Source organism: Tarenaya hassleriana, unplaced genomic scaffold, assembly GCF_000463585.1.
Source record: "Tarenaya hassleriana unplaced genomic scaffold, ASM46358v1 Cleome6, whole genome shotgun sequence".
NCBI lineage: Eukaryota > Viridiplantae > Streptophyta > Magnoliopsida > Brassicales > Cleomaceae > Tarenaya > Tarenaya hassleriana.
Genome location: NW_010968505.1, coordinates 1,877,677 through 1,898,993, shown reverse-complemented (window position 1 = coordinate 1,898,993; position 21,317 = coordinate 1,877,677). Strand labels below are relative to the sequence as shown.

At 36.0% G+C, this 21,317-nt stretch overlaps 4 protein-coding genes across 6 annotated transcripts; 2 read left to right on the top strand and 2 right to left on the bottom strand.

The window, feature by feature from the left end:
• Nucleotides 1-46: 46 nt before the first annotated feature.
• LOC104799056 (2-oxoglutarate-Fe(II) type oxidoreductase-like) lies at nucleotides 47-3,121 on the bottom strand. 2 transcript variants are annotated; one of them, XM_010521369.2, is made up of 11 exons: nucleotides 2,798-3,117; nucleotides 2,402-2,597; nucleotides 2,183-2,281; nucleotides 2,041-2,092; nucleotides 1,790-1,911; nucleotides 1,585-1,682; nucleotides 1,422-1,480; nucleotides 1,181-1,237; nucleotides 899-944; nucleotides 729-808; nucleotides 47-280 (listed from the first exon to the last, which is right to left on the bottom strand). In XM_010521369.2, the coding sequence occupies exons 1-11, from the start codon at nucleotides 2,900-2,902 to the stop codon at nucleotides 193-195; spliced, it is 1,002 nt and encodes a 333-aa protein (XP_010519671.1). In that variant the 5' UTR covers nucleotides 2,903-3,117; the 3' UTR covers nucleotides 47-192. The 2 variants fall into 2 exon arrangements, with proteins under 2 accessions (XP_010519671.1, XP_010519670.1); XM_010521368.2 differs by having other exon boundaries at nucleotides 187-628; nucleotides 2,798-3,121.
• A 2,885-nt stretch (nucleotides 3,122-6,006) lies between these two features.
• On the top strand, nucleotides 6,007-7,533 carry LOC104799055 (protein DETOXIFICATION 52). The gene has a single exon (XM_010521367.1). The coding sequence runs from the start codon at nucleotides 6,007-6,009 to the stop codon at nucleotides 7,531-7,533; it is 1,527 nt and encodes a 508-aa protein (XP_010519669.1).
• Nucleotides 7,534-13,278: 5,745 nt separating this feature from the next.
• On the top strand, nucleotides 13,279-17,760 carry LOC104799053 (putative polyketide hydroxylase). 2 transcript variants are annotated; one of them, XM_010521364.1, is made up of 13 exons: nucleotides 13,279-13,536; nucleotides 13,658-13,740; nucleotides 13,826-13,961; nucleotides 14,126-14,607; nucleotides 14,688-14,735; nucleotides 14,859-15,033; nucleotides 15,363-15,475; nucleotides 15,566-15,662; nucleotides 15,796-16,015; nucleotides 16,212-16,365; nucleotides 16,492-16,885; nucleotides 17,058-17,141; nucleotides 17,230-17,760. In XM_010521364.1, the coding sequence occupies exons 1-12, from the start codon at nucleotides 13,335-13,337 to the stop codon at nucleotides 17,069-17,071; spliced, it is 2,118 nt and encodes a 705-aa protein (XP_010519666.1). In that variant the 5' UTR covers nucleotides 13,279-13,334; the 3' UTR covers nucleotides 17,072-17,141; nucleotides 17,230-17,760. The 2 variants fall into 2 exon arrangements, with proteins under 2 accessions (XP_010519666.1, XP_010519667.1); XM_010521365.1 differs by lacking the exon at nucleotides 13,658-13,740 and having other exon boundaries at nucleotides 13,339-13,536.
• A 3-nt stretch (nucleotides 17,761-17,763) lies between these two features.
• LOC104799054 (non-structural maintenance of chromosomes element 1 homolog) lies at nucleotides 17,764-21,311 on the bottom strand. Its single transcript, XM_010521366.1, has 7 exons — nucleotides 20,934-21,311; nucleotides 20,517-20,652; nucleotides 20,063-20,259; nucleotides 19,324-19,404; nucleotides 18,907-19,134; nucleotides 18,293-18,367; nucleotides 17,764-18,207 (listed from the first exon to the last, which is right to left on the bottom strand). The coding sequence occupies exons 2-7, from the start codon at nucleotides 20,629-20,631 to the stop codon at nucleotides 17,938-17,940; spliced, it is 966 nt and encodes a 321-aa protein (XP_010519668.1). The 5' UTR covers nucleotides 20,632-20,652; nucleotides 20,934-21,311; the 3' UTR covers nucleotides 17,764-17,937.
• Nucleotides 21,312-21,317: the final 6 nt, after the last annotated feature.

Below are 21,317 nucleotides of genomic sequence, written 5' to 3'. Positions count from 1 at the left end.
TTGGCATTTTTAAAATATTTTAAAAAAAGGTTTTTTTACAACAACAAAAAAAAGAGAGAGAGTCCATTTTATCTTTTGTACATTACTACAAAAAAAAACATCTAAATTACAAAGTCTTCATTAGGTTTGTTTGTGAAGGAAAAGCAAAAGACTTGGCCAGAGAGGAAACGAGCGTATCGACAAAGAACAAAGTCAAGTGTGGTGCTTGTAGATGCTCAGGTCAGCGTGCGTCTCCCTGTATCGTTGGCTAAGGTACGTCGAGCATTTGATCGGTGGAAACCTATACGTCAAGGAAAAACACAACGAAGAAACATCTGTAGTTAGTTTCAGAATCCGTTCCAATCAGATACCCGAATTTCAGACATCCGTTAGATGTTCTAAATATTCGGTGTATCTCTGGAAACTCGCCCCCTCACACGGTTCGGATACCGCCGTGGATCCCAGTTAGAACCCAAAGATCGGGTTCTCGCCATCTTCGGACCCGTACTCGTCCTGTCGATGGAGTACCCGAATTTCGAATATCCGACTAGTTGGGAAATCGAAAATTCGGGTGCCAGTGCCCACCCTTACATTGCAAGGATTGCGACGCTGCAAAGGCGCATGGTTCTGTTTTCTTTTTTTCCACCGTCTTTCCAAATGAAAATATATGGTAGCGTCATCTTTCATTACCAATTCCCAAATCATCATACGAGGATTAAAGAAATAGGAAGACGAAGGAAGATACGTACTTGGGGAGGCTAGTGTCGGACTCGCAAGTGGGAAGACACTCCACAAGACAGTTATGATTCGGTTCCACAAAGAACGGAATCTGCATCATCCGTAAACACTTTCCATATTCACATCCTCCCATGTTTTTATATCGCTTCAACACCAAGACAGGAAATCACAATGGCCTTACAGAATATCGTTCTTCACCGTTCCCAATGACCCGGTGCAAGGTTGATCTGTTCAGGTACAAAGACATGCTGAGTTACAAAATGACTTGAAAGAATCAAGTAATCGCCATTCTTGATAGCTTTCTAACCAGTTATTTCAGATCGAAAATGGCACACACCCAACGCATTTCAGAGGTTAAAGCTTTTTCATCTTTCCGAACTTGTTACAAAAAAGAGACAGCATCTATGTAATATTGGCATCTTCTCGGTTCATTAGGTCCCATTTGTTAGTTAAGAGGTATTACTTGAAATAGCCATTGCTCCAACGCTCCAGCATATCGCCGAGGTTCACTATAAACGCTCTGTGCACCCAAAAAAATAACTCGTATCAGTATACCTGCGGATAGAGTTTCACCTCTTTGCAATTTCGGATTTGGGAAAAAAAGATGATTGATTATATCTCAGACAACACCGAAACATGTATTGGGCGAGAAATAATGGATGGAGCTAACGAAACCAAACAATCTGAAAGATGCCTTGCCATACCCTTTTATCGGCGGTACGTAATCCCACCTCTGAGGCTTCGCGTTCTTATCCTTGCATATCTGTCGTCAAGTTACAACAAATTTCCATTGAGTAATTTGGTCGTATAACATGTTTATAGCACCAAAAAAAACTGAATTTTGAACCATCGGTTCAATTTCAGTACCTGGAGTCCCGTGACACCATCGGTTGCCAAGAGAGTGATCATTCCATAATCAGAATGTGCTCCACATGCATATATTCCTTTCGAGGGATCCGACTTACCTAGAGGTAAAAGAGAGTAGAGAGGCAATGACATTGATTAGTGTAATGACGCCGTATGAATGCATTCATAAGCTTTTGTTCTCTGCAGCTCTTTCCAAATATTTCACCTTCATAGTGTAGCAAACGCATCGTTGCAATAGGCTTCCCGAGCATTTCGGGCCTATCGAAGTAGTCCGCATCCAAGTTCAGTGCCAAGGCTAACAGTCTTGCGACAGCCATCGAAACCTTTCTGGCCATATAAATGAACTTGTCACGATGATGCATTGCAGAATATTTCTAGCAGTAATGATCAGAATTGCAAAACCCATCTCGCAGCATTCAGACACGAGAGAAAAGCCGCCGAAAACACGAGACTCACAATGCTTCTTGATGGTATATCTCCATTATCTCGCGCCAACGGGGCAATATATCTGAAGAGACATCATCAAAGTTAAGCCTATGAACACAGCAAATGCCCTAAAGAAAACCCTCCTTCTATGAGATTACCAATGGGAACTAACCATTACTAGGCCAAGGATTCGCGCCATAGAACGGCTTGTCTGAATCGGGATCATCTTCGGGCACTTCAATACCTATGTAATACCCTTCTTTGTAATCACCTACATGCAATACACATCACAGACAAGAATTGAGAAACAAGATCGAAATTTCCATTTGATTATTGCAGTCTGAAGTTAAAACCTAAGTAAGATTCCACAAGATTTTTACATGACACGAACCACGAACTTGATTATCAGGATCAAGAATCTCATCAAGAACAGGTGTATAGCCTCTGTGCTTTTCGTTTCTCAAGACTTTCATCTTCTCCTCCAGTGGAAGAGCAAAGAACTTCTTACTCTGCTCGAAAACCTCATCCATGAACTCCTGACTTATTCCATGATTGATCACATAGAAGAATCCACAATCCAAACATGCCTGAAACAAAAATACCCAGAATTTTTTTTTACAAAATTCACAACAGAGATTAACTCCGTATCAGAATCCAAACATTGCGTTAATCATGACAAACAACATAAATGATCTCATATTAAAACAAAACGAAACGAAAAACCCAGAAAAAAAAAGCATTGAATCACCCGACAACAGAACTCATAATAAGAATCAGGGGACTGGACCTGTTTGAGGGAATCAACTGATTGACGAAGATCAGGGTTCGAGAGATCGATGCAATTCAAGGACGAAACTTTCATCGTCGTGTCTTCGTGGGTTCGATTCTCCATCTCCCTCGATGGTATCGCACTCGAAATTGCAGAGAAAACTCACAGATGGATTGAGAATTGTGCCGTTGTCGGTTATCAGTGATCGAATGAATTGCTCTGCCTCCTCCATTTTCTTCCATATGATATAACTGAACTTGCGGTCTCGGATCGTTCAAAGCGTCAATCGAAGAGAGGTCCCTCCGAATTTTCTCTTTTCCATTTTTTTCCTGAAACAATTTAATTTATTTGACTCGAGAGAGACGTTATGAACAAATACTCCTTTTTAAACTTTTGATATACATAAATACATAATATACATATATACACATATATATTAGTCTGACGTATTACATTACATTTTTTCCAATACAAATTCCAAAATAGAAAAACAGATACATTTCCGAAATCAAAATAGGCGTAAAAATTGAGGCTGGACCGGTCCGATTTAATTACAAAACCGGATTCTAAAATCGGTCCGAACTTTTGAATTTAGCTGATGTGGAGACATATGTAGCGAGCTTTCAAACACGTGGTGCAAACGTGTCTTCAGCGTCAGTAATGGGAAGCCACGTTGGAGGGATGCATGGGGACGTTAATAAATATGGAGGATATATAGTAAGATTTATCAAACTCGTAATTTTTATAGAAGTTACTGGTTTTATATAAAATAAATAAATAAAAGTTCGTAATTTTTTATAAGATATTTTTAAATCTTTCTAACAGGATCTATGTTAGAGATTGAGATATAAAATTGAATAGAATATTTAGTGCACAATATATAATTCTATCTAACTTTAATCTCAAAATGAAATGTGGATACTTTTTAAAGCAAATTAATTATTGAATATAATAATTTGAAATTTTTCAAAAACGAATAAATTCGAAAATAAATATTTTTTATAAAATTAAAACTCAAAACAAAATATAATCAAACCGTAATATATAATTTTTTGAAAAAGAAATATCACGAAAAATAAAAACTCCGGATATCTGCGCTAATAAGTGATTGATTAATAAATGATATGGCGCCCTTTAAAATGTTCAAAAGCGAATAATTTCAGAACATAATCTCGTATTAGTTTAATTGCTTTTTTTATAAATCAAGTAAAAAAAGTTTAAAAATTTACAAGTAAAAAATAAAAATAAAAATGTCTTAAAACGTTACTTGGAAGGGTCTCAACTCTCAAACGACCTTTCTTAAGTGGAAAGCCATTTTATAGTTTATGTTTGATTTTTTTTTCTTATTTTCTAATTTTAAAAAAGGGTTTTTATGTTAATTCTTAAACAGAAAAATTGTTTAGGTCCGAAGAGCTTTCCCAACAATCTGCACAGAGAAAATTATTTATCTTACACATCCACTGTTTTCCCTTTGCATTTTTAATTAATTAAAAAACCTTCATCACAATTAAAAGTCATGTCAACAACAACATATAAGTTTGGCCATTTTTTATAATAAAATAAATAGATAAATCTATTTTAAAATATTTTTGTAATTGAAACTAAAAAAAATCTACCTTATCTAAGTATCACACTCCATCTTCACCCGTCTTTTAATTTTTAAAAAATAATCCCCATAAAATATCTGAATTTTTATTCTTTAACAAAATAAAATCTAATCTTTATTTTTTATCCAATAAAATCTTAACTAAGTTAAAAATAAATCTAAATTTTATAATTTAATTCATTTTTAAATCTATTGTTAATTTAACATTCCGATATCGTGATATATTGATGATGATGTGTTAATTTGTCATATAAGATGTCGAAATATTATGGTAGCAAATTAGCAATATGTCCAAAGATCATAAAGATTATAAAGTTCAGATTTAATTTTTATTTCAAAATAAAATTGAGGTTTTATTTGATAAAAAATAAAGTTCAGATTTTAAAAATTGAAAATTTCAGATATTTTTTAAAATTTTCTCTTTCATTTAAATCATATTCAACTATCAGTATTTTTTGAATCTTATGAATTCTAGATTTCTGTTGTTCTAAAAAATTAATTATATATATTATTATGAACTTGTATTGATTTTCTATGTTTAAATTTTACTACCAATTTCCTGTTGTGTGCTTAATCCTGAGCTTTAAGGTTTTATTTATAATGAATTGGTTTTCAATTTATGTATGTACGATAAGTAAAGAGAATGTAATTTTTTTTCTAATTTTTATTTAAGCGTAAGGAATAAAATTTCTTTCATTTCATTCTACAAAATTTCTTAAATATAAACATGCCACAATGGTTGACATTTCACAATATGATAGCCTTTATATATTTTTGAATTTATCTATTTTCCTCAAATTTAATATTCAAGTAAAATATGGACCAATGGTTGCATGCTGGCATCAAACATCTCGGTTGAAAATTTTCTCCAACATTTTAGTTGTGTGCATGTATATAACACGGTTACATAAAATGTGAAATTGTATAAAAATCATATAATACGTAAAATCCACGTAGATATAAATTTTAAGTATTTATCAATAATTAGGTATTCGTAATATTGAGATGAAATATGGTGGGGACAAAAAATATAACACTTTTTTTTTCCTACAATGCTAATTATAATTATAAAAATGGCCGTATTACATTGGTAATTTGTTTATTTAATACATTATGAATTAGTTGACAACCAAATACTATATTTTACCTAGTTTATACCAATGTTACAGTGCAATAATTTCCTTGACTTCACAAAAGTTATATATATACGGTTCAATATAATGACAAACTTAAGTTGGTAAATGGTTAGCCAATGCAAATTAATATTAGTAGCTTATCAAATTTAAAAACAAAAAACAAAATGAAATTCCGAATGTAACTTTCTTACTATAATAATTCAATGAAAACTTACACTTGTTTTTTATAACGAAATTAGAGTAACATATATGCATGTTGCTTTTTGTTGTGTTGTCTGCATGATGTTTATATATATTTGACTTTTATTATTTTGTATAAAATAATTTCAAGTCAGACATATATAATGTTTTTTTACCACTTCCTTTAATTTGGAAATGTTTATAAATAGTCCCCTTATGTCCCTCTGATCTCATCGCTTTCAAATTAAGACCTACTCCTTCTTCTTCAATTCGTTCATTTTTTTAAAAAGTTCATCGTCGCGTCAATGGAAAACCCTGATATCACCACTCACAAGAACTTCTCAACCAAAACTGACTACGAATCCGAACCCGACCCGACCCGCATTCTCCCACCAATCTCCCAGATCACGAGAGAGGGCAAAGCCCTCTTCTCCTTAGCCTTTCCAACAATCCTTGCGGCTTTGATACTATACGCCCGCTCTGCAGTCTCAATGCTCTTCCTGGGCCATATCGGCGAGCTCGAACTTGCTGGTGGCTCGTTAGCCATTGCCTTCGCCAACATTACCGGTTACTCTGTTCTCTCGGGCCTTGCCTTAGGCATGGACCCTCTTTGTTCTCAAGCCTTTGGAGCTGGAAAGCCGAAACTTCTATCTCTAACCCTACAACGGACTGTGCTTTTCTTGCTCGCTTGTGCCATTGGGATTCTTGTTCTGTGGCTTAATTTGGGGAAAATCATGGTCTTTCTCCATCAAGATCCGAGCATTGCGTCTTTGGCTCAAGTGTATATTCTCTGTTCTGTTCCTGATTTGCTGACCAACTCAGTTCTTCATCCTCTTCGCATTTACCTTCGTGCGCAAGGTATCACTCACCCGCTAACCCTAGCCATGCTCGCCGGCACAATCTTCCACGTACCCATCAATCTATTCCTCGTATCTTATCTCCAACTGGGTTTTGTCGGTGTCGCAATGGCCGCTTCCGCTTCAAATTTCTTCGTCCTCGTGTTTCTCGTGTGTCATGTTTGGCTCACCGGGTTGCACAAAGCCACGTGGACGAACCCTAGCTCGGAGTGCTTCAAGGACTGGGGCCCACTAATCAACCTCGCCGGTCCTAGTTGCGTTAGCGTTTGCCTCGAGTGGTGGTGGTACGAGATCATGACTGTACTATGCGGTTTGCTTGTAAACCCTAAAGCCCCGGTGGCGGCAATGGGGATCCTCATCCAAACAACGTCGTTGTTGTACATTTTCCCGTCTTCAGTCGGATTTGCGGTCTCCACCCGAGTCGGGAACGAGCTCGGTTCGAATCGCCCGCGTGCTGCGCGTTTGGCAGCAACTGTCGCAGTTGCGTTTGCCGGCCTCATGGGTTTAACCGCGTCTGCGTTTGCATGGGGCGTAAGTAACGTTTGGGGGGGAATTTTCACCGGAGACGCTGAGATTACAAGTTTAACTGCAGCGGCGTTGCCGATACTCGGGCTTTGCGAGCTCGGAAACTGCCCTCAAACCGTCGGTTGCGGCGTCGTACGGGGAAGTGCTCGGCCGTCCACAGCGGCGAACATAAACCTCGCGGCGTTTTACCTAGTCGGAACACCGGTTGCGGTTGCGTTGACTTTTTGGGCCGGTGTTGGGTTTCGTGGGCTTTGGTTGGGCCTTTTAGCTGCCCAAATTAGTTGTGCGGTTATGATGCTTTATGTTGTGGGGTCCACAGATTGGGAAGAAGAGGTGAAGAGGGCCAAGGTGTTGACGTGCACTGGAAGCGTTGACGTGGTGATAACGGCGCAGGATGATAACGGCGATGTGACGGAGCGGTTGTATATCGTCACTGTTGCTACTGACTAACCTGAATCGATTTTTTTGTTTTATTTTATTATTTTATTTTTTTGGTTTAAAGTTTTTTATTTGTAAATTTTTTTTATGGAATTTGCAGAAAGTTTCTGCAAATTCTAGGGTTTGACAAAATTTTGGGCTTCATAGTTCCTTGTTGGTTTTAATATTGGATATTTTGGGGAGTAAAAATACAAATTTTATTGCATTTTGTTGTGGTGTAAGAGTAAAAATATTATATTTTCCTTTATAAAAAAACTGAAATTAGCAACTCTCATGCTACTATTTTTCCATTTACTCATATCAATATCCGCCTTAAGATAAATTCAATTTCCTATGCACTTAAAAGATTAGGTTATTTTCCTCGGCGAGGAATGTAATGTCACAAAAAAAAAACAAATTGTAAAAAATATGTTATTATATAATTTTATGTAGTTGTCAACATGCGAATAGTGATTGTAAATAAATACAAAGAAATTGGATATTTATAAAGAAACGTATCTGATTACACAGACAAAAAAAAAAACTTTATCTGCTTCTCTTGATTCGTGTTGTCTTTGCCTTGAAACATCCAAACATGTCTTCGGAAAGCAAGAAGAATGTCAAAGTGGAATGGTCTTCCTTTGACTTTTTGCCATTCGTCAAAAATATGCGTGCATATGTATTATATATATAATTTTAATAGATTTACATACAAAATATAAATAAATAAATATTTTTTTTATAATTTGACTTTTTTTTTTATTAGATAAAGGTTCCATTTCATATTACGTCGATGAAACACTGAACCAAGCTTCTCTTACCGGTTAGAACATATTTTCTAACCCTAATATATATACAATTTTTTGATAATTTTTTGATAATCCGGAAGTTTACCGAACCTTCGGTCCGATTACATCTCCCAGAAGACTAGAGAAACCGAAGTGAACGTTCCTCCCAACACTTGGATTTAAACCCAAGGTAAGAGCATGCTTTGCATGTTCTCTCACCACTAGGTCACTCAAGTTTGGATAACCCTAATATTTCATTGTCGATATATCACATCAGTTATTTATTTTTCATAAAATGCATTGCTTTATGTTAATTAATATGTGTAAATAGTTTAAATGTAATAGAAGATCGATCCTACCGTAAAATTTGAAACGGTATAACTGAATTGAATCCCTCCGAATTTGACAATAAAAAAATCTACTATAAAAAATATACTTGTGAAAAAAACTATGCAACAGATAATATATTGCTGTACAATTTTCTACGCATCAACGTCATTTACTTAAAGATCATTGATCATGTCCATGTCGTGAATATCTTATTTGAATTTCGTTCGATCTATTCCGATAAATTGTGTACTTGAATTAATCTGATTGATCTTTCCATATTATGACGATTATTCATATTAATATGCCTTATATAATATTTCCCGATTTTCATTGGTATAATTCATGTATCAATACGTACATATATATATATGTATGTATGTGTATAGCTATGTGAATGCACGTATACGAACGTATAAGAAAGTGGCATATATTATATTGTTGACCTTCATTATTTTTCTGTAATTAAAGATAAACGTCTACGTGTTTCAGCGTGTGCGTGCTTATTGCAAACATACATTGTTTAATACACGCAGATGCACTAAAGAAGACTAAAAATTTCCCAAAAGCTTATGACATTTATTTAGACCGTATATCATAGAAATAACCATGTTTTAATATAAAAACGAAATAATCAAACTGAATTTAATGGGAAATTATGTTGTATAAGTTTTTACCAAGTCATTGGTGAAAAGATACGAAGAAATTAAGAAAAATTAACTATATCGTGGAAGAGCACTTTGTCTGAATCGTCAAAAATTTGAGTGATTCACATACGCATTATATACAAGGTTATCTTCTCGTCCTTTAGACAAAAGAATTAACAATTATATATATATATATATATGTTAAAAATCAATAAAACCTAAACTAAACCGAAACTGTGCCGATTTAATAAGACTAGATTCTAACAATTTTTTTTTTCAAGCAGTACAATTTGAATCCAAACGAAATCGAATATGGTAATATATTTAGAAACATGTAATATCCCTGTTTAACACAATCTTAATTTCCAACAAACGAAATTACACTCTTATGTTATTAATTTATTATGCGTAAATTTATGATTACAACTAAAAAATTATTTTGAAACCCTACAACCCCATTATCTAATAACGAAATAAAAAGTAATTTAAAGTCAATGTTGTCATTTTTAAAATATATTTCCAGTAATGAAAATCAATGTCAGTCACCCAAATACACACACATTCATAGTTGATCGAATGCTATATAATGCAGCTCCACCTCCACCAAAGGATGGTCACTCCCACGTATGCAGTTGAGTGTGTGCTGGTCCGTCTATATCTGTACATTAAGTTCACCATTTTATTATTATTATTATTATTATTATTATTATTATTATTATTATTATTATTATTAGGGGGTGTAAAACGAGTCGCGGATAGCGGGTTGGCTCATGAACCGACCCATATTTTTCTGAGTCGAGCTCAAAATATTTGAGCAAAAAAAAAACCGGGCCAAACGAGCCAACCCGTCACGAGTCGGACTCATGCTGAGCCGGGACATTCATAGTTGATCGAATGCTATATAATGCAGCTCCACCTCCACCAAAGGATGGTCACTCCCACGTATGCAGTTGAGTGTGTGCTGGTCCGTCTATATCTGTACATTAAGTTCACCATTTTATTATTATTATTATTATTATTATTATTATTATTATTATTATTATTATTATTAGGGGGTGTAAAACGAGTCGCGGATAGCGGGTTGGCTCATGAACCGACCCATATTTTTCTGAGTCGAGCTCAAAATATTTGAGCAAAAAAAAAACCGGGCCAAACGAGCCAACCCGTCACGAGTCGGACTCATGCTGAGCCGGGCTGGCTCGCGGGCCAGAAAAAAAATTATATATTTTAAAATATTTTTATATACAAAGTATATTTTTATTACATATTTAGTTTGTTTTTGTTTAAAATTTATTTTTTATTATATTTTAAATATTAAAATTAGTTTTAAATATTTTTTAGTATTAAAATTTTATTTTTAAAGTTTATATATTTGGTCACGGACGGACTCATTTGGTTCGCGGGCTAAGACGATATGAGGTAGACTGATATATTTTTTGTTTGCTAAAAACCGAACTGAATTGGGTTGGACTTTTGGGATAGTATGCTAATTAGATATGGAAAAAAAAATCAAACTAGACAGAAAAGATGAAGCATTTCTTTCGGTTCCATATTCAACCAAACCGTAGTTAGGTTACACTAAATTCAAAAAGGTAAATTGGTATTCAAAATATTTGCCCTGCGGATGATCCAAAGGGTTAGTCGAAGAATTTGGTCTTATCCAAAAATAGTAACATTTGTCGTTTTCTTCCTTTCCTCTTTTGGTTTGGTTTTAAACGTGACATGTCTTACGGGCCACTGGTTCTATGTCTACATGCTTCCCTTCACTTCTCTAAAACAGCTCTTAATCACATTCATTAGTCGATAATTAGTAACCTTAATCGAATTCTCAGCTTGGTTTCATGTATGTTTTCGTGAAAATCACGTATTTAGATGTCACATAGCCGACTTAATCAAATAATTTGAAATTTAAAAAAAAAATACATGTCTACTTTGGAATGGGTTTTAAATTTGTGAATATAATGTTAATTTTTTTTTTGTCATAACCAGTTATTTTGATAACGACCTACGAAGTCTAGTACTATATATATACATATATATACACCTGTAATTCAAACATTTGTTTATTTTTATTCATGTAAATGTAAATATCAATCCAAAATTTAGTACATCAACAGTTACACCAATTAACATTCGTTGAGTATGTTCATTTTATTTACAGATACCTATATTGAACAATTCACAAATTACCTATAGGATTGTCATTTCATGTTTTTACATTTGAGCTGTAATAATCTCCTTTTTTAAATTGGTTTAAATTTAAAATAAATTTATGCAGACCTATTAATAAGACCGAGTTACATTTATCAACCAATACAAGAATAAAACATGAAGATTGGGAAAACTATATCAAATGCAGAGGAAACCCCACCTTTATTGGTTGAGAACACATGCAAAGTTCATGGGTTCAAGCCTCCAGAGAATGAGTTTTCTCTGAATCTATCAGTTTCGATTGTTTTAACTGTTTCACGTGGTTTGCAGACTATTGTATAAAATCGATGGGTTTATTCTACATCCGATGAGTCGTGGTGGTTTCTTCCGTTATAAAAAAAACTATATCAAAAGCATAGTAGCAAATCACAACATATGATTAATCCATTAACTTGAGTAACTCAACCGATGAAACGAGATGTAAAACGTTAATCACGGCCCGAGTTCAAGCTTCAAATTAGAAAAGAGAATACATATTCTAATCACATCGCTTACTCCCGACTCTACAATTAGTTTGGGTATCTGTTCAGAACTCGATTACCAAAAAAAATATGATTAATCCTCGGTTCTGTGCTAACAACAAATCTGGTTAAAGTACATGGATAAATTTGGGTATTAATATAATGGGCTGGGCCCATTAATATTTGGGCTGCATCAATCCAGTCTATTAGCATTATGGTTTAAATTGGCTTTGTGTCATCTGGCCCATTTTCTTCGAAGGGGTTTGTATTTTTTTTTTTAGATCCTTTCGGTTATTTTCGAGTTTTGTGATTATAAAGAATTCGACTCCGTTTGATTTTTTTTTTTTTCGAATTCAATCTTTTTTCAATTTCATTTTTATATTTTATTCGATTAGGATAACCAAATTAAAAAGGCCATCCATGTTTTTAAATTGTTTTTTTTTGTTTAGAGTTTTAATGAAATGATTTGAATTCTATTGTGAAGATTTCTACTTTAAAAAGATTGAGGCATACAAATAGCAGAAGGTCCTTGGAGCATTAAAAAATTGGATGGGACATTGAATTAAAAATTTTATATTTTAATTTTATAAAATATTTAAACTTTAAAACACATTTTAAATACTTAAAAATTAAAACATTTAATATTAATTATAAAATATTGAAAATAAAAACATATCCATACATATATATTTATAGATATATACACATACATACACGTACATATGTTATACATATATATTTACATATTTATTTATACATATGTATATATATACACACACACAAATGCATATATGGTATGGACATATACAAATGTATAGGCATGTATGTACAGTTTGGAAAACACTACTCGTCATCCCAGTCCCACCAAGAAGAAGTTGATGCGAACATCTTTCTTCTAAACAAAACATTTAACCCCAGTGGTTGACAAAATTATCGGAGCAATTCGGGTGATATACCGAAGTTATTCATAAGTCGAGTTTGAGTTTATTATTTTATTAGTTAAATATCTATAAATATTCCATATAATTATAAAATAATTTTTTATATTTATTAAAAATATATAATCATCTTTAATTTTTTAAAATTTATGTTCTTTTAATTACAAAATATTATTAATATCCATAAAAATGATAAAATTATTTTTAATTTCATTTAATCAAAATCGGATTTCAGATATTTTTATATGCTCGCATAACCTACATACATAAGTTTGTATTTTATAATTTCTAATTTTACAAAAATACGAGTATGGTATTTTAAATTAAAAGATTTTTTTTTTTGCCTTGATGCACCGCGTGTCGTTTCCCAGGTGCAAAAACTACACGCACGGTTGAGACGCCACCGTGTTTTCCCGACCTTCCCTCTTAAATTCTTCTCCAACGGCTTTCAGCTTTACAGCCATGGCGATTCTAGGGTTGATCGGGAGGGTCGCCGGAATAAGTCGTAAAAGCTCGAGAGTCAGAGCTTTCCCAGAACTAAACTCCCATATTAGGGATTTTTCAGATGGTAATGTCTTCCATGGCGATGATGCTACTCTCCCTGTTTTGATCGTAGGTGCTGGACCAGTAGGCCTCGTTCTCTCCATCCTTCTCACCAAATTAGGTACAGGTTTATGTAAAATTCTTAAATCTTGCTTGAATTTACAAGAAGAGAAGATTTGGGATGCTCTTTTCAAGCTGGGCTTAATTTTTTTTACGAAATCGAATGGTTTGATCTTCTATAGGAGTGAAATGTACTGTTGTGGACAAAAATACGAACTTTTCAAAACATCCTCAAGCGCATTTTATCAACAACCGATCCATGGAGGTCTGAATTCTATTCGTGAGGTTGATTTTTGTTTCGGATGGTTCTAGTTGTTTCTCAGTTCATTTGCATTTATCTCTATTCTTAGATCTTCCGTAAATTGGATGGATTAGCTGAAGAGATCGAAAGGTCACAACCACCTGTAGATTTGTGGAGAAAATTCATATACTGCACATCTCTCTCTGGTTCAACTCTTGGTACGGTGGATCACATGCGACCTAAAGGTGTGTTTCCCTTTAGTAGTTCCTGTCTCTTTTGGAATGCTTATCCATTATCCAGAACAGATTTAATTGCGTAACGCGCCCATAAATTTTTCCGAATTGAAATAAGCCAGAAACATTTCATAATTGTTGTGTGTTATAATTTACTTTTGTGCTGTTATAAACAGACTTTGAGAAGATTGTCAGCCCAGTTTCTGTTGCTCACTTCTCCCAGTACAAGTTGACAAATTTACTACTTAAGAGGTTGGAAAACCTCGACTTCCATGTGCGAAGATTAGAAGGGGAGCTTGATCCTATCGGCGGGAGGCAAATTCTGATGGGACATGAATGTGTGGCTATTGATGCTAAAAATGAAAGTGTTACTGCAACTGTTTCTTTTCTGAAAGGAGGGAAGCACATGAGAAGAAATATACAGTGTAGAACACTCATTGGTGCTGATGGTGCGGGAAGTGCCGTAAGAAGTCTTGCAGGCATAGAAATGAGGGGTGAAAAAAACTTGCAAAAGCTTATCAGTGTTCATTTCATGAGCAGAGAGTTGGGGGAGTACCTGCGCAATAGCAGACCAGGAATGTTGTTTTTCATTTTTAACACTGAAGCAATAGGAGTGCTTGTTGCGCATGATCTTCAGCAAGGAGAGTTTGTGTTGCAGGTAATTATAAGTTTCTTAAATCTTAGATCATCTTTCCCAACAGTTTAGCATACCTTGTCCTGATGCCCCCGTTACTGCAGATACCATACTACCCACCTCAACAGACTCTGTCTGATTTCAGTCCTGAGGTATTTTCTGTCATTCCACCGTATTACTCAATGAGACCTCTTAATTTTCCCCCATCCAAAATGAAACTAATGTAAACTATGATGATATTGCTTGTGGTCATTTCTTTGAACGATATCTTGTAGATATGCAAGATGTTGATATTCAAATTGGTTGGTCAAGAGCTTGCAGACTGCAATGTTGTTGATGTAAAGCCATGGGTTATGCATGCTGAAGTTGCTGAGAAATTCATCTGCTGTGAGAACAGAGTGATACTTGTTGGTGATGCTGCTCATCGATTCCCGCCTGCAGGGGGTTTTGGTAAGTTGTCATGATTCCTAGCACTTTTTGACAAACCGGTGTCCTCACCATGCAGTATATAATATCAATAATTAAAGTTTTTGGAGGAATCCAGTCAACACTAGCATCATACTGCTATAACTAAAGGAAGTGTGAGACGAGAAAATTGGCAGTTAGAAATAGTGTATACTCCAAAACAAATCTTAACATATACGTAACATTTTTTTAATTTTTAATTGGAATTGAATTAAAGAAAGATTCAGACGTCAGTGTGATACGGATATTTTGAATAAATTGTTTTGCATTGAGAATGGAAGATACCTTGACACCAAATTACATGATTCTTGCAGGAATGAACACTGGAATTCAGGATGCTCATAATCTCGCATGGAAAATTGCAGCTCTTGTAAAGGGAACTGCACAATCTTCAATTCTTAATACCTATGAGACAGAACGTAGGCCGGTATTGTATTTTTCTTATCTATTTTTTTTTTTTATGTTCATTCTTCCAAAGCCAATTCTTATCATTCTTCACAAATATCTTTGTTTACAGATTGCCCTTTTCAATACCTCACTCAGCGTTCAGAACTTCAGAGCAGCTATGTCAGTGCCTTCAGCCCTAGGCCTTGATCCAACAGTTGCAAACTCAGGTAAGCTTGTCATCTTGCTTTAGATTCATCTAAGCACAGATCAGTTTTCCAGGAGTGACACAATACTCAACCCTACATGCCATGGAAATTATTCCCATCCTTTACTTTCTATTATGTGTTTCTGGTTTTGTAGTTCATCGGCTATTAAATACTACAATCGGTTCCATCTTTCCGTCTGGACTGCAAAAGACGATCTTGGATCGGGTCTTTGCGGCAGGTCGTGCACACCTTTCAGAATCTCTGTTGAATGAGAGCAATCCACTGGGATCTTTGAGGCTTAGAAGACTTAAGAGTGTCTTCGAAGAAGGAAAGAGCCTTCAACTTCAGTTTCCCGCTGAGGATCTCGGATTCAGGTATCATCGACCGATTACTAACTGTTAATCAGTGTTTAGAATTTCGTGAGATGGAAGAATACAACTTCGTGGTTGTCCTTCAATGTTTGACATATGGTGTTTCTTGTTCTGTTCTGTCTTCAGTAGAAAATACTTCTCAAATCTGCCCGAGAATGTTTTTTGTAGAAACCGAAGTTAAAGAAGTTAACGTTTTCAGGTATCTTGAGGGAGCCCTCGTTCCAGACAATGGGTCTGCAGATGTCGATCTTGAAGTGCCCACTGGTCGTAGAAGAGACTACGTTCCTTCTGCTGATCCAGGTTCAAGACTGCCTCATACATACGTGAGAATATTGTCAGATTCTCCAAGCGAGGTGCTTCATCAGTTTCCGCTCTTATTTCCGAGTGATCATCAATGATATATCTCCACTTTCGAGAAGCTTTGGTTTTGGCTGCTCTAACATTTTTCCTCATCATTGTGTTATGCATCTCTTTCTCAGGACATTGTTTCAATTTTGGATCTTGTTTCCATAGAAAAAGTGGAGTTCCTCCTTATAATAGCGCCATTTGAGGAGTCCTACCAGTTGGCTCGTGCTACCTTCAAAGTGGCCGAGGAGTTCAGAACCAACGTTAAGGTATGCGTGTTGTGGCCTAGCGACAATGTCGATGGAACAAAAGCACGGAGCAAACAGGCATTGGCTCCATGGCAAAACTATATCAATGTCATGGAACTTAAAAGGCAACCGGGTGAAGCCTCGTGGTGGAGTATCTGTAAGATTACTGACAGAGGATCCATCTTAGTACGACCCGACGAGCACATTGCTTGGCTTGTGAAGTCCATTGTTGCTGGTGATCCCACTTTGCGGATGCGGGAGGTCTTATCTACTATACTTGGTAAAAAAAAATTAACTGCTTTTTATGAGTTTACCTTAAGTTTTGGACTGTTGTATTTCAGAAATCGATGTCATATTGATCCGATATTTTCGTTAACAAATCGCGTCCGTATGTTAGTTGAAAGAACAAGCTTTTTTTTCATGGGTCGATGTTTCGCATGTTTTCCTTACAGGATTCAACCAATAAGTTATAACAGCAGGAGCTGTGGTCTGTACCCGAAGAAGGATGAGAGCTGACTAGTGAAATTACAGTAGAGGTGAAGAAATGGACCCAAATTTTAATAGTTGAATTTGATTAGCTTGTCCTGTCTGTTTCAGCATCGTATGGAAATTCTGTATTTGCAGGTTCATCCCGATGACCCAAGTATCCGATAGCCATGCCTCAGGTTCCAAAGAATTCCACCAGCAACATCTAGCTGATGAAAACCAAAAGCGATGAATGTACTCAAGGACCAACACATTCATCCGAGATATATTATAATTCGACAAAGCTCTCGTTCTCATCGAGATTTCGAGGGAGCTTGGATGCTGGTTTGATCTCTCGGGCTAACATAAACCCATATTCATTCACATTCTGATCATCTTTATGTAGATTATGAATGTGTACGAGCTTCACCTGTAAAATAAAGAAGGCTGCCAAGATATGTATACAGCATATGGTGGAAAGAAGAATTAAGAATGCATCGGGTTTCTAATAAAAAATGATCGGTTTTAGTGTATAGATTTTTTTCTGTTCATTTTCACCCCCCATATTACAATAGAATCTTGGATTGTACCCTAATATTATTTTTCTTATCAAGACCCCCCCCACCAGTGTATAACTTTATCATAACGCACATTCAGTGCATTCTCAAAGCATTTTAAGTTCAACGCTCACAGATTCACAATGCACTTTCTTTGCATTCTTCAACGCCTAATTTACTACATTAGAGTTTAGCCTCGCATGGAAATGACTTGTTAGCCATGTTTAGACATATAGACAAAAAAAAAAAACAACACTCATTTTCAGATCTGCCCCAAAAATGTACAAAGCAGCAGCTCTTCAGCAAAAGATCAACGCTGGGATCCAGAATGGGATGTGCTTCGTGTAACCCTTCTCGTAGCCACGCCACTGGTAGAGGCTCCCGATGCTTGGGAAGAACAATTCCCAGCTAAATCCGTATCAAATGTTCGGTTGCTTCTGAGTTTCCTTCTCTTTGGCTGTGAAGCTGCGGTCTGATTCTCCGAGATTTCATTTTCTTCATCCGCTTCTTCAGGGGCTTCCTCTACTTTGGTAACGGTAACATGCCATGCTTTGTTGCAACCAGGGCATACTTTATTATTCTGCAAACCCGATTCAGAAAAATACCGCCCTTGATGTAATACTGTCAGGAATTGAGGTAAATGTAAAGACAGTATTATTTTTTACCCCTTGTGGTAACATGTTTTTGAGGCAGTACTTGTGCACTCGGATCGTGCAACCTCTGCTCGAGCAAATCTCAGCCTGTCAATGAGTGTCACAAACAGAAGCATAAAGTTTTAGCCGAAATGAGTTACCCAAAACTTCTAAATTTGGATCAGCTTTGTTGAGCGGCGATTTTATCTTAGAAAAGTACATGCATTTGGACAGTAAACACTATTCAGCAATTAGGTGCCGGATTCTACAAGACAGTATAGCTAATTATACTCATTATATTTCTACATTACAGTCAAGTTTAGAGTCTGGCTCAAGAAGATTGGACAATTTTCGATTCTAAAAACGAGGTGACTCACACAATTTAAACCCATATACACTGTGGTAATCTATTATGGTGGTCTGAATATTAAACTTGGATCTCTTGGAAACTTAGAATTTAGATCACTAGACTAAATTCAATATAAGATTTGGTAGTTTTCTCGGTTCACCCGCAAGTCCTATTAGGCCTGCTTTGCGGTTTAAGATAAATTCGATTTGTGGTGTATCTTTCAGATAATTTGTAAGACGAAAATAGGGGAAAGTAAACAGAGTTCAAAACTAGCAGTAGACTGAGAAAGAATGTGGACCTTTACGCCAGCCTCGTTGCATACTTCACAACAAGGAATATTGTTGTTTCTGAACCAACTGCGTAGGTCAAGAAGAGATCTGATACCAATTCCATAGTTGCCTTCTGGTGTGAGGCAGAGCCATTTGTCACGTACAAGTTCACCGAGAGTTTTCTCCTTTTGTGACATTGTGAAGTTCCTCAATGCAGCAGGGACTTCCTGTTGACTGCTGCCAGCCTCTGTCGATATCTGAAAAGACACCAGATCTGTCAAACATATACAAAGAGAAACTTCTACAATTCATTTTCAGCCAGAAGATTTTTATGCAACTTCTAAAAGAAATAGCAATTCAAGATTCGCAATGATCGGTTGATTGGCCAGGGAATTGTATTTGATCAATGGATAGAAGTGGAAAATGCACAAGGAACCCTGCCCGACCTGGTTCTCTGGCCGGATATTAAGAGCATCGAAACTTGATATGCTTCCACTTGCTGTTTCATCCTGTGCAATAGCTTCCATCTGTCAGAAGAGAAAGAGGGAGTAATGTTTAGCCGAAATACATGACATGAATAAACTCCTAGCCATTTGCTTGTATAGTAGCACAGCAAACAGGGCACAAACAAAAGATCCAGATCCTCTATGTGGGAATCATTTCACCATGAATTTTGGGGACGGTATGGGAAGGAATAAACCCGTCTTGGAAATATGAGACATGCAAAAGATTTCCTCGTCTAATATCTAAAGATATCCTTTATTGGCATTGAAACTTCAATCATAATTTTTGCAACAGCTAGACATTTGAATTGCATGTAAGATAGAAAAATGTTACTCTTTGGATGCCAGCTGAGACCAGAATAGCAAGGACAGAGCTTTTACCCATATTGCAATCGATAATTACCATCATTCATTAAGATAATGTCATGCTTTGAGTCTTTTTATATAAACCAGCCCATTCTTCCTACAAAATAGAACCTACTACCGGCTTATAACAATCTGAAAACATTCCTAGATTTGCTGATCGGATAACAGAATTGCAAACAAAGAATAGATTAGTGATATCCATCAAAATAGACTTTTTGGTGTAGATTTACTGAGGAAATATGATGTTAAGAAATCAAACACAAACAAGAAACATAATTAAGCATGCATTAAGCACTATAGTGATGAGGAGACTTACGACGCCTTTAAAGAATGCGATCTGGGGAACAGAATATTTGGTACCAAGCTTTGACTGTTCATCGGAGACATTGTTAACCACTCCATAACAGACTTGGCCATCGTATTGATCTCTACATGCTCTTAACTCAAAGTGAACGTAGGAGAGCTCCTTGTTTATCTCCAGAAGGAACCTGTCAAATATCCTCTTAGAAACTCCTGCATCCAAAATCATCGAAAAATATCTGAATTATAAATGGAACTCTTCAAATATCCCCTTGTTTATATTTCTAGAAGGAACTTATCAAATATCCATCGATTTGATGCACTAAAAACCCTACCAGTCACCATGTTTTCAGTCACACCAACAAGAAAATTTCAGAAATTTTCTTCACTGTACTTGACCCTAAAATTGCTAATCAACCAAGAAACACCGGAAGTAATCATAAAGCGGACGAAATCAGACAGATACCGACCTGGGTTTTTGCCGGTGACGCCGGAGAAGATTGACTGAAAGTCACTCTCCTTGAGCGGTCCCCGTGAAATCAACGCTTGAATTAATGCTTGGTGTCTCCAGCTCAACGATACCATCCTCAGAGCAGAAATTAAACCCTGACAAATTTAGGGTTTTAGAATCACGTGTACGAGGAACAAGGCTTTTGTAACATGGCCACTGATTTAGATAAACCCTCAACAAACTTATCCGTCGTTTTCGACACCCAGATGAAGAACGAATCGCATGAGTTTTAAGCTGATTTCACTAGTGATATTGTCAAGGGAATTGCCGAGATCGACACAGAGGAACGGTTGGGATTCGAGAACAGCATTACCAAACATGAACAAACAGGAACGAAGCCGGGAAAATAAGAAAAACCCAGATAGAAAAACGGTACCTGCCACCGGAGAAGAAGGTGTAGAACTTTCCGGAGGAGGAGAGCAATGGCGGTGGCGTAGAGGATGTAGAGCTGATTTGGACGTCGATTCAGGTACAAAGGAAAGAAAAAACAATAACCCTAGAAAGACGAAAGCCGATTGTCACCGGAGAGGGGGAGAAAAAAATTCCCCACTTTTATAATTTGGATTTTTTTTAACATTTTTCAAACCCGAGTTTTTGAAAAATGAAAAATATTATTTTCTTTTGAGAAGCTTGAAGGATAGAGAACGCATAGGAAAAAAAAAGGTCCGGAGTTTCCAAGCTGCTGTTTTGCAAAAGAAAAAAAAAGCGGCTTGCGGCTCTGCAAGTGCCAACCAGAAGATACGATGCTTAGCCCTGTCAC

Coding starts and splice junctions, on each gene's coding strand:
- LOC104799054 (XM_010521366.1), bottom strand. CDS start 20,631: ATGGTATCGTTGAGCTGGAGACACCAAGCATTAATTCAAGCGTTGATT. Junction 19,405..20,062: donor TCGCATTCTTTAAAGGCGTC/GTAAGTCTCCTC, acceptor CTCTTCTGACAG/ATGGAAGCTATTGCACAGGA. Junction 18,368..18,906: donor GCAACGAGGCTGGCGTAAAG/GTCCACATTCTT, acceptor ACTCATTGACAG/GCTGAGATTTGCTCGAGCAG.
- LOC104799055 (XM_010521367.1), top strand. CDS start 6,007: ATGGAAAACCCTGATATCACCACTCACAAGAACTTCTCAACCAAAACT.
- LOC104799053 (XM_010521364.1), top strand. CDS start 13,335: ATGGCGATTCTAGGGTTGATCGGGAGGGTCGCCGGAATAAGTCGTAAA. Junction 13,962..14,125: donor GGATCACATGCGACCTAAAG/GTGTGTTTCCCT, acceptor TGTTATAAACAG/ACTTTGAGAAGATTGTCAGC. Junction 16,016..16,211: donor GCTGAGGATCTCGGATTCAG/GTATCATCGACC, acceptor TAACGTTTTCAG/GTATCTTGAGGGAGCCCTCG.
- LOC104799056 (XM_010521368.2), bottom strand. CDS start 2,902: ATGGAGAATCGAACCCACGAAGACACGACGATGAAAGTTTCGTCCTTG. Junction 2,282..2,401: donor TCCTGATAATCAAGTTCGTG/GTTCGTGTCATG, acceptor TATTGCATGTAG/GTGATTACAAAGAAGGGTAT. Junction 1,683..1,789: donor GCGTTTGCTACACTATGAAG/GTGAAATATTTG, acceptor TTTTACCTCTAG/GTAAGTCGGATCCCTCGAAA.